The 12,550-nt window shown below is 40.1% G+C and overlaps 1 protein-coding gene across 6 annotated transcripts in view; it reads left to right on the top strand.

The window, feature by feature from the left end:
• Positions 1-12,550, top strand: part of RICTOR (RPTOR independent companion of MTOR complex 2) — a 189,240-nt gene that overhangs the window by 126,922 nt on the left and 49,768 nt on the right. For all 6 annotated transcript variants that reach the window (XM_077816775.1, XM_077816777.1, XM_077816776.1 and 3 more), the window contains 5 exons: positions 5,936-6,098; positions 6,935-7,036; positions 8,934-8,980; positions 11,508-11,643; positions 12,274-12,473. In XM_077816775.1, the coding sequence (XP_077672901.1) occupies positions 5,936-6,098; positions 6,935-7,036; positions 8,934-8,980; positions 11,508-11,643; positions 12,274-12,473 (648 nt within the window). The remainder of the gene's footprint in view (positions 1-5,935; positions 6,099-6,934; positions 7,037-8,933; positions 8,981-11,507; positions 11,644-12,273; positions 12,474-12,550) is intronic.

Raw genomic sequence — 12,550 nt, 5'->3', positions numbered from 1 at the left:
TTTGGCAAGAATGTTGACTCTTAACTAAGTTGTACATATTGGGGGTGAGGGGGGATTCTTTTTTATGTGGTTATAATTCTGCCTATATTTCTTTTGCATTGCGAGAGTAGTTAGTATGAAGAAAGCCATAGAAAGTCTTAGTGGTGACACATTTGTGAAAGTATAAGTATTACATGTCTAAAAATTCTGCTGAAAGTAAAAAAAAAAAAAAAAAAATCCACAAAATGGTTTTAATATAAATGTTGGCATATTAAAAGAAGTGGTGAAATTCTAATTTTAATCTGTTAACATTGGACTTAAGTGGATGCCAGGGAAGGAATAGAAGAACTGTAGCAATAACTGGTAACGTTCACACTTGGTTAGGACAGTGGGTGAGGAAAGGAACTGAAGAGTAGAAATGGCACGCCTCCCTCCACACTGGTTTGACTTCCCTTTAGATTACAATTTTTCTGCTTCTTGGCCCCTCTGAAAATAATTCAAAGGGTCAAAGGAGTCCTTAGCCACTTAACTCCATTTCTCCCTACCTGTCTCTACTGAAGAAATGTAGTCTTAGGGTATGTCTACACTACGAAATTAGGTCGAATTTATAGAAGTTGTTTCTTTAGAAATCGGTTTTATATATTCGAGTGTGTGTCACCACAGAAAATGCTCTAAGTGCATTAAATGCATTAACTCGACGGAGTGCTTTCACAGTACCGAGGCAAGCGTTGACTTCCGGAGTGTTGCACTGTGGGTAGCTATCCCACAGTTCCCGCAGTCTCCGCTGCCCATTGGAATTCTGGGTTGAGATCCCAATGCCTGATGGGGCTAAAACATTGTCGCGGGTGGTTCTGGGTACATATCGTCAGGCCCCCGTTCCCTCCCTCCCTCCGTGAAAGCAGCAGCAGACAATCGTTTCGCGCCTTTTTTCTTGGGTTACCTGTGCAGACTCCATACCACGGCAAGCATGGAGCCCGCTCAGGTAACCGTCACCGTATGTCTCCTGGGTGCTGGCAGACGTGGTACTGCATTGCTACACAGCAGCAGCAACCCATTGCCTTGTGGCAGCAGACGGTACAATAGGACTGGTAGCCGTCATCATCATATCCGAGGTGCTCCTGGCCACATCTGCCAGGAGCGCCTGGGCAGACATGGGTGCAGGGACTACATTAGAAGTGACTTGACCAGGTCATTCTCTTTAGTCCTGCAGTCAGTCCTATTAAACCATTTTAGGATGAGCAGGCAGACGATACGGATTGCTAGCAGTCCTATTGTACCATCTTCTGCCGGGCAGGCAAGAGATGGGGATGGCTAGCCTTCTGCACCGTCTGCTGCCAGCCAAAGATGTAAAAGATAGATGGAGTGGATCAAAACAAGAAATAGACCAGATTTGTTTTGTACTCATTTGCTTCCCCCCTCCACCGTCTAGGAGACTCATTCCTCTAGGTTACACTGCAGTCACTCACAGAGAAGGTGCAGCGAGGTAAATCTAGCCATGTATCAATCAGAGGCCAGACCAACCTGCTTGTTCCAATAAGAACAATTACTTAGGTGCACCATTTCTTATTGGAACCCTCCGTGAAGTCCTGCCTGAAATACTCATTGAAGTAAAGCCACCCCCTTTGTTGATTTTAGCTCCCTGTAAGCCATGTCGTCAGTCACCCCTCCCTCCGTCAGAGCAACGGCAGACAATCGTTCTGCGCCTTTTTTCTGTGCAGACGCCATACCAAGGCAAGCATGGAGGCCGCTCAGCTCACTTTGGCAATTAGGAGCACATTAAACACCACACGCATTATCCAGCAGTACATGCAGCACCAGAACCTGGCAGAGCGATAACAGGCAAGGAGGCGACGTCAGCGCGGTCACGTGAGTGATCAGGACATGGACACAGATTTCTCTGAAAGCATGGGTCCTGCCAGTGCATGCATCATGGTGCTAATGGGGCAGGTTCATGCCGTGGAACGCGGATTCTGGGCCCGGGAAACAAGCACAGAGTGGTGGGACCGCATAGTGTTGCGGGTCTGGGACGATTCCCAGTGGCTGCGAAACTTTCGCATGCGTAAGGGCACTTTCATGGAACTTTGTGACTTGCTTTCCCCTGCCCTGAATCACACAAATACCAAGATGAGAGCAGCTCTCACAGTTGAGAAGCGAGTGGCGATAGCCCTGTGGAAGCTTGCAACGCCAGACAGCTACCGGTCAGTTGGGAATCAATTTGGAGTGGGCAAATCTACTATGGGGGCTGCTCTGATGAAAGTAGCCCACGCAATCAAAGATCTGCTGATATCAAGGGTAGTGACCCTGGGAAATGTACAGCTCATAGTGGATGGCTTTGCTGCAATGGGATTCCCTAACTGTGGTTGGGCCATAGACAGAACCCATATCCCTATCTTGGCACCAGAGCACCAAGCCGGCGAGTATATAAACCGCAAGGGGTACTTTTCAATAGTGCTGCAAGCTCTGGTGGATCACACGGGACGTTTCACCAACATCAATGTGAGATGGCCGGGAAAGGTACATGACGCTCGCATCTTCAGGAACTCTGGTCTGTTTCAAAAGCTGCAGGAAGGGACTTTATTCCCAGACCAGAAAATAACTGTTGGGGCTGTTGAAATGCCTATAGTTATCCTTGGGGACCCAGACTACCCCTTAATGCCATGGCTCATGAAGCCGTACGCAGGCAGCCTGGACAGTAGTCAGGAGCTGTTCAACTACAGGCTGAGCAAGTGCAGAATGGTGGTAGAATGTGCATTTGGACGTTTAAAGGCGCGCTGGCGCAGTTTACTGACTCACTTAGACTTCAGCGAAACCAATATTCCCACTGTTATTACTGCTTGCTGTGCGCTCCACAATATCTGTGCGAGTAAGGGGGAGACGTTTATGGCAGGTTTGGAGGTTGAGGCAAATCGCCTGGCTGCTGGTTACGCGCAGCCAGACACCAGGGCAGTTAGAAGAACACAGGAGGGCGCGGTACGCATCAGAGAAGCTTTGAAAACCAGTTTCATGACTGGCCAGGCTACGGTGTGAAAGTTCTGTTTATTTCTCCTTGATGAAACCCCCCACCCCTTGGTTCACTCTACTTCCCTGTAAGCTAACCACCCTCCCCTCCTCCCTTCGATCACTGCTTGCAGAGGCAATAAAGTCATTGTTGCTTCACATTCATGCATTCTTTATTCATTCATCACACAAATAGGGGGATGACTACCAAGGTAGCCCAGGAGGGGTGGTGGAGGAGGGAAGGAAAATGCCACACAGCACTTTAAAAGTTTACAACTTTAAAATTTATTGAATGCCAGCCTTCTGTATTTTGGGCAATCTTCTGTGGTGGAGTGGCTGGTTGGCTGGAGGGCCCCCCCACCGCGTTCTTGCGTGTCTGGGTGTGGAGGCTATGGAACTTGGGGAGGAGGGTGGTTGGTTACACAGGGGCTGTAGTGGCAGTCTGTGCTCCAGCTGCCTTTGCTGCAGCTCAACCATACACTGGAGCATACTGGTTTGATCCTCCAGCAGCCTCAGCATTGAATCCTGCCTCCTCTCATCACACTGCCGCCACATTTGAGCTTCAGCCCTCTCTTCAGCCTGCCACTTCTCCTCCTGGTCATTTTTTGCTTTCCTGCTCTCTGACATTATTTGCCTCCACGCATTTGTCTGTGTTCTGTCAGTGTGGGAGGTGATCATTGAAACACATGCAGCTGGTGGAGGAAAAAAAAAGGGACAGCGGTATTTAAAAAGACACATTTTATAAAACAGTGGCTACACTCTTTCAGGGTAAACCTTGCTGTTAACATTACATACATAGCACATGTGCTTTCGTTACAAGGTCGCATTTTGCCTCCCCCCACCGCTTGGCTACCCCCTCAATCCTCCCCCCTCCCAGTGGCTAACAGCAGGGAATATTTCTGTTCAGTCACAGACGAACAGCCCAGCAGGAACGGGCACCTCTGAGTGTCCCCTGAAGAAAAGCACCCTGTTTCAACCAGGTGACCATGAATGATATCTCACTCTCCTGAGGATAACACAGAGAGATAAAGAACGGATGTTGTTTGAATGCCAGCAAACATACACTGCAATGCTTTGTTGTACAATGATTCCCGAGTATGTGTTACTGGCCTGGAGTGGTAAAGTGTCCTACCATGGAGGACGCAATAAGGCTGCCCTCCCCAGAAACCTTTTGCAAAGGCTTTGGGAGTTCATCCAGGAGAGCCGCAAATGCCAGGGCAAAGTAATCCTTTCACATGCTTGCTTTTAAACCATGTATAGTATTTTAAAAGGTACACTCACTGGAGGTCCCTTCTCCGCCTGCCGGGTCCAGGAGGCAGCCTTGGGTGGGTTCGGGGGGTACTGGCTCCAGGTCCAGGGTGAGAAACAGTTCCTGGCTGTCGGGAAAACCGGTTTCTCCGCTTGCTTGCTGTGAGCTATCTACAACCTCATCATCTTCTTCTTCGTCGTCCCCAAAACCTGCTTCTGTGTTGCCTCCATCTCCATTGAAGGAGTCAAACAACACGGCTGGGGTAGTGGTGGCTGAACCCCCTAAAATGGCATGCAGCTCATCATAGAAGCGGCATGTTTGGGGCTCTGACCCGGAGCGGCCGTTCACCTCTCTGGGTTTCTGGTAGGCTTGCCTCAGCTCCTTAAGTTTCATGCGGCACTGCTTTGGGTCCCTGTTATGGCCTCTGTCCTTCATGCCCTGGGAGATTTTGACAAAGGCTTTGGCATTTCGAAAACTGGAACGGAGTTCTGATAGCACGGATTCCTCTCCCCATACAGCGATCAGATCCCGTACCTCCCGTTCAGTCCATGCTGGAGCTCTTTTGCGATTCTGGGACTCTATCATGGTCACCTCTGCTGATGAGCTCTGCATGGTCACCTCTGCTGATGAGCTCTGCTTGGTCACCTGCAGCTTGCCACACTGGCCAAACAGGAAATGAGATACAAAAGTTCGCGGTTCTTTTCCTGTCTACCTGGCCAGTGCATCTGAGTTGAGAGTGCTGTTCATAGCGGTCACAATGGAGCACTCTGGGATAGCTCCCAGAGGTCAATACCGTCGAATTGTGTCCACAGTACCCCAAATTTGACCCGGCAGGGACGATTTAAGCGCTAATCCACTTGTCAGGGGTGGAGTAAGGAAATCGATTTTAAGAGCCCTTTAAGTCAAAATGAAGGGCTTCATCGTGTGGACGGGTGCAGGTTTACATCGATTTAACGCTGCTAAATTCGACCTAAAGTCCTAGTGTAGACCAGGGCTTAGTGATATTGCATCTGTTATATCTGGGGACCCTGACCCTGTCTGCATTGTCTTGTTCTAGGAGTTCCAAAGTTACAAGTTGTGAGTGTAGTTATCCATCAAATAACACATGTATTAAAAATTGTTTTTTAAAAAAAAAAGGTACGTGAAAATATCTCCCAAGTAGGGAACAGTGTATATCCAAGTATTACATCCATATCTACAAGTGCTGGTATTCGTAGGATTGCTGTACTTTTTAAAAACACACGCACACAAGCTCCCAAACCATCCTTTTCAAGCATTTGTAAACTTGTAATTAATGCACACCATTAGGTCTTATCTCTAGGCAAGTGGTATGTCTCTATAGTTCAGTGTTAAAGTTTATGATGAATATTTGATTTCATAAGCTATTTGATGTCTGATGCTAGTTTGATTAACTCCTGAATGGCCTATGTCCTGGTTTCCCCTGGTTTCCTATCGCTAAGATTCTCAAAACTAATTTCTCACTGAAGGTACAAGATTGGAGTGTATAAATCTGTTGGAACTTGCTCCTTCTAGAATTATAAGACGACAGTAATTTTACTCATCCTTTTTGAATTCAGAATGTGATTTTTTTCATTGACAACGTCTTGGTTGACCCAGGCTTATTTAATACAAGACTTAGCAATAGTGGCCTGTGTTTATTGTAATAAAATCAGTTAAACAGTGATAAATATCAATATTTTTCCCTACTAGACGAGCCAGCGCAGCGCTAAATTGCTTAAAACGCTTTCATGAGATGAAGAAACGAGGACCTAAACCTTACAGCCTCCATTTAGATCATATTGTTCAGAAGGCAATCTCAACACACCAAAAAAGGGATCAATACCGTGTGCAGAAAGATATCTTTGTTTTAAAGGTATCTTGATTAACCATTTAACTGATAGTAAGCTTAATGTTAAATTTCAGAGACTCTGACGTTAATTTATGTTGTGATTTTTTTTAAACCATTCTCCAGAAATGCTGGGGTTTTTTTGTTTTGTTTTTTTTTAATATCACGATTTCTGTTTGGGGTTTTTTTGTTTGTTTGTTTGATTTTAACCCACGATCCTTTATGCACTTTCTCTTCAGCAGCCAGACCATTTAAGGGATATTGTGAGGTTTGCTTCTAACTTTAATAAAATAAATGTAATTGCCTCTTTCGCAAATGAAATTTTTAACTCTAATAAAAATGAACATATTTGACTTACAGAACTAGAAGGCATTCTGAAAATCTAATTTACTTTTCGCTTTTTATGCTGTCTGCTACTTTGCAAACCTACTGCTAAGATGCAACAGACTACTTTTTCTAAGCTTTGGCAATGAAACTAAACTAGTTCTCTTTAATTTCAAGACTAGTTTTTAGTCAGTTTCACTTTTAGACTGTCATTGCGGCACCAGAATGCTGCAGTTTGAGTTGTATACACACATGATAGGTTTTTGCAAAAAAGTAGGAAATGCTTTTCATTGGAATTTATCTTCAGTTTCAAAAATGTAGTATAAATTAATTTGAGGTTTAGACTTTATAATGCTTATTTCCCTGCTGATAGTGTAACCTTGTTTGATGTAGAATGCTGTTTGTCAAGCATTAGTACAGTTGCAGTATAATCAACAACAGTTCATTAAACGATTGTGGATTTGATCATAAGCATTTTTATGTTAGGATAATTTGCAGCAAAGAAACTTCCTATTTTCACTTCTTTTCTAATATTCTAGGATACAGAAGAAGCACTTGTAATGAATCTTAGAGATAGTCAAGTACTTCATCATAAAGAGAACCTTGAGTGGAATTGGAATCTGATAGGGACCATACTGAAGGTGAGCAAAGAAAATTCATAATAGTGGTTTTATGAAATAGATTGAAAAAATAATTTGGCTTATTTCTTATGTGAGCTTAAAGTTTGTAGTATTAGAAGAGAGCTATAAGTAGACACTTCTGAAATCTTCTAATAGAAGTAGGTTCCTGTTTGTTTTTTTTCACCAGGAGTGTTTGTATACTCTGGTATTTCTGCTTTTCAAAATGACTTCTAGTTTTTCTATTCAGTTGTCTTATTCTGAATTGAAAAACAAGAATTGCATCTGGTAGACCACTAAGGTTTCTCCTCATAAAATTGGAGAAATTAGATAATAAAAAACTGCTAAGCCACCTGGTTAATTTTCCTGCCAATGGAGGATTTTCCATACAATATATTTTTTTAGTGCTTTGTCAAACTAAATTTTAAATGTTTCAAAGAATGAAGCTTCAGATCCTCCAAAATGAAATCCCATTTTGTTTTCTGCTTGTATTTTAACCTGTTTAGATGCCGTTTTATTATCTCTCAGTATTCACTGGTGTTTTTAAGTTAGTACCTCAAATATGAATTATTTGGTATTTACCCATTTTAGATTATTAATAAAAACCCAATTTAGCACATATCCCTGCAACTCCCCACCTAAATACCATTCTTCAAATTCGCATTGACTATTATCCATTACCCTTAGGCGAAGGGTCTCAGATATTTCTGTCAGTGACATTGCTCGTATTCAGAACTATTCAAATGATCATGCAGCACCATGAAATGCTTTGCTAAAATAAAGTGTTCTCCTTAACACTAATGTTAAATTCTATTTAATGCTAATGAGGAGGGAGTGACAGGGAAATAGAATAGACAGCTGTGCACTGTTGACTTTAAAAATCACATTTATCTGATAATTTTTTACTGCTAGTATTACAAATCATTCATAGGATTGCTATAACTGAAAGAGTAGAATTTTTTTCTTTATTTTTTGTTAGCTGTTAACTTTGTGCTGTTCAAACTTAGTGAAAAGTGATACTGACTACATTATCTGTTGCCCTACTTCTCGTGTATTAGCATGATGATATTGCTCTCATGCCTTGCCTAGGCAGGAGGGACAGTGTTCATGTGTGTGTTTTTTTCCCGAAGACCTTGCAAGAGGGTGTTTATTTGTAACAATAAAAGTACAGATGACTGTGAAGAGACAACAGGAAAGAATGAGCACAAAGGGGAAGTGGTGGTTCAAGGTGGGGTGGGCTCAGGCATGCTTTGTGGTGTTCATGGGCCTGGCCGAAAGATCCTTATAAACATCAACTGGGGAGCAGAGAAATTCTTATTAAAATACTGTTTAATAGGTGCAGTATCAAAATATTGAATTTATTCAAACTTATTAATTTTGATTAATACAAACAATTCACGTAGCCCGTGTTCCTCTAAAATGCCTGTTTTTAAAGTTGCTGTTTGTTTATAGATAAGAAAAATAAGCAGACTTGGTTTTCAATATTTTGAAATTTTATTCACTGGAATTTTGTACACAGACACAAATGGCCCACTCCTGTCAACCCCAACTCCTCACCAGAGAGAAAATGGGCTTTTCCATAAAAAATAAATAAATACATAAATTTTTAAAAAATGTTTCTAGACTTGATAACCATTAGTTTTATATTTATAAACAGCCAGAACCATGAGTGAGTAACTATGTTCAACTGTGAAGCTAATTGAAAGAAAATAAAGATGTGATGACACTTTAATTGTTACGGGAATGAAATCATTCTTCAGAGGTTTCTTTAGATTCTTTCATGCACAAAGAGAATAACTAATGAGAAATTTTTAAATAGTAACTGAAGCATCTGTGTCCATATAGAAGGGAAGAAATTTTACTGAATAACTCAAGAGTGATGTACAAGTCTTACATAATGCCATATCTGCTCTTTTTCTAGTGGCCAAATGTAAATCTAAGGAACTATAAAGATGAACAGTTGCACAGGTATGTAAAACTTATTTAGACTTCCCGTGTGTGTGTGGGGGGGGGGGTGTTTGAAATATTTCAATCAGCTATTCCTTGGAAATGCAACATTTCTAAATTCTACTCTGTATATTTGCTGTGAAAATGAAAATTAGGCAATTAAGTTGTAAAGCTTAAATATAAGGAGCCATTTATGTATGCTAAGAGTTATTTTCTGTGCAAATATTTTTAATATATTTATCCCCTAAAACAGGAGTATGTCAAATAGCCAAACACTCTTCATTACATTTTAAACCTCAAAAGATTATATTTCTTCAATTTAGTGTTTGGTGGCAACATTTTGAGAAACATTCCTGAGTAAAGCAAACCTGGTCACTCAGCTGGTACCAAAAAATAAAACAAAAGGTTGAAGATTTAAAAAAAAAAAAAAGGGGGGGGGGGCAACAATTTGAAATCAAATGTAGGTGTTTTTTAAGAACTAAAAACTCTAACAGTGCTTTTCATCTGCATTTGTAATCTTTGGAACAAGGGCATTTTTCTTTTCTCACTTCTACTCCCAGCTTCAAGTGTTAGTAAATATCTTTGGGATGTCATTCATAATGTAGACCTTAGACATTGATCTGAATAAACAATCTTTTAGTTTTCCCTCATTTTGCTGCCATGACAAGATATTTTTGTGTAGACTTATGAGGAAAACCTTCTGCTAAGATACAACCTTAAGGACTACACCTTGACCTCTGAATTTCTTTTAGTAAAAATAATCAGTCTACTTTGTAATGTAAATGTAAAAATGGATTGCTACCCTTTACATTCTGTTCTAAACCTGAGTGGTGGTGTCATGATAATCATAATGGCCACAATCTAACTGTATTCCTCTTTCCTTGTGACCCTTTCATACACACACAATACAAAAATAATTGCTAACTGGTAATACGTGATACAGGAGTATTTTCCAGATTCACTAATTTGTAATAATACTCTTTTCAAAGGAATGTCTACTATTCTGTGTAACTGTTTCCTACATTGTACTGTATTCATTCATTGTTCAGTGGATGAGTGATTTTTTTAATGCTCAATAAATTGTGAAAAGCGAGGACACTTTATTATAAAACTTATTTCTGCACTTGCAGAATTGCAAACCGCTATCTCCATGCTTTTACTCTAACTCTTGGTTGCAATTAACATAGATTAAAAAAAAACCTCTGCAGTCTTGGATGACTCAGAGCTATGAACTGTTAACTGGATCATTCTCAAAAGTTGTTGACACCAAAACACTTTTTTTTTTCTTTAGGCTTTATGTTCTCCGTTGTATAAATACACAACTTGTGCTGTGTGTTAGTGCATTTAGTCTAATGTATGTTGTGAAAATCTTATGACTATTAAAGTAATCAAAATGGCTCTTAAAAATGATTAAATCATAATTGTGGTGTTCAAGTTATTGCTAGCCTTACTTAATCTTTGAGAGATGCACATAAACATAATCCATAAGAATGTTTAATTATGACTTATGTTCGCTCACATGCTCTCATTATAGGTTGGTTGTTGTGTGAAAATATAAAACAGCCTGGAGAGGACTCCTCAGGAATTTCTCTGCCCTGTGTTTTGTCAGTTAGACTTGGACAGAGGCCTGTTCTCTCATTCCTGCTGTAACAACAATAAAAAAAAATCAGTGTTTGTAGAGAGAGTCATAGATACCCCTTAAAAAGCATTCTGTGTTCTCTTATACTAAATGACTAGTGATTTATGGAAAATATTAATATATATTTTAATTACAAACTTAGGGCCCCACTGCTGCAATCCTGAATTGATTCCACCTGAATCAGTGTAGCTTTGCACTGAGACACTTATAGGGCTTCATATTTGATCATTAGTAATGCCCGAGATCTGTTTAAACTGTCAAAACAAGAAGTATCACTTTGGGAAAATATGGGGTGACATTCGTAGAAGGCATGTATTTTTCTTGAAGACAAACATATACTAGCCACTATGTGGTCTGACTTCTCTTAGGAATACATAACAAATACCAGGACACATTAATTTTTTTTAAAAATCTGCCAAGAGAAGAATAGTTTAATACAGGAAGTGGGTCACTCTTCTAGACAGACAGATGGGAGTAATCTCTAAATTTTCCACAGGAGAAATGTTACAGAAGAGATTATAATTGAATTAACTTGTTTTATTGCCTGCTTTTGTTGTTCACTGTAAAAAAAAAAAAAAAAAAAAAGTTCCTCTTGATAACTTGAATTTTTTGTTTATCTTATATTGTGGCATTCCCAAAAGGCATAGAAAGAACTTTTGTGACTCTTCACATGGTCACATCTCTGAAATTGTTCTCTTGATATACTTGTTATTTGGGCTGCCTGATCTTTGTTTCTGCAGACTACAATTTTAGTAATTTGGGGATAAATCTACTTGGTACCCATCACCCTAACTCCTCACATACAAAATATCCCTTTCATGACCACATGTTCATATAAATTATTTCTTGCAGCACAGTAAGAATTTTTTAGGGTAATCAATTAATTCTTCTCATTTTAATCTTAATTAGGTTTGTCCGACGACTGCTGTATTTTTACAAGCCTAGCAGTAAGTTGTATGCGAACCTGGATCTGGATTATGCCAAATCTAAGCAACTCACTGTTGTGGGTTGCCAGTTTGCTGAATTTCTTCTTGAATCTGAAGAGGTGAGAAATGATTTCAGCTACAAGATATAAGAAAAAATGACAGTTCTCTGTGCTAGACAAGCAAAATCTTAATTTTAATAATGAGCTTTGCAAGAAAACTTTAGGGTTTTAAAATTTAAAAAGACCATCTTGGCAAGTCTAATTAGAATCCTGTGGCACGCTGGCCAGCAGATATAGAAGTGCCTCAGTACTGTGGGGATTTGTTTATTACAAAGGAGTGGGTTTTTTGTTTTGTGATGTTTTTTAAAGCAGAAATGGGTTTTGTGGGATGTTCCCTGGCCTCTTGTTCAATACCAGAGATGTATCCCTATTATCATGCTCAAATTCCTTTCCTTCAACTATACTAAAATATTTTACTTTGTCTTTACTCAGGGGACTTTTCATGACTGTCATACTTCATATGTCAAAATTGGTACAGAGCTCCCCCTGAAACCAAACAGTCTTTTTATATTTGCCTTTAGCTTTTTTCACGTAGTTAAACTGTTTGCGCTAGTTAACATTTTTATTTTATCATCTTGATGTAAGTGCATTCTGAAAAATTTAAATCAATACATACTAGTAAACATAAACCAACTAAAACTGTTCATTACCAGTAATAAATGAAAATATCTTTTTACTTCTTTTGGGTAGGATGGACAAGGCTATCTGGAGGAATTGGTAAAAGATATTGTGCATTGGCTGAACTCTTCCTCTGGAATGAAACCAGAACGCAGTCTTCAGAACAATGGGTTACTAAGCACCCTTAGTCAGCACTACTTTCTGTTTTTTGGTACACTCTCCTGTCACCCTCATGGAGTGAAAATGCTTGAAAAATGCAATGTGTTTCAGTGGTGAGTGTTTGTATTTACTTCAGTTTGTAATATGCTGTGGGTAACATGTACAATCCATATAAAAACTGCAAATAGTA

The sequence above is a fragment of the Eretmochelys imbricata genome, chromosome 5 (assembly GCF_965152235.1).
Source record: "Eretmochelys imbricata isolate rEreImb1 chromosome 5, rEreImb1.hap1, whole genome shotgun sequence".
Lineage (NCBI taxonomy): Eukaryota > Metazoa > Chordata > Testudines > Cheloniidae > Eretmochelys > Eretmochelys imbricata.
This window is presented reverse-complemented; position numbering and strand designations above follow the sequence as displayed.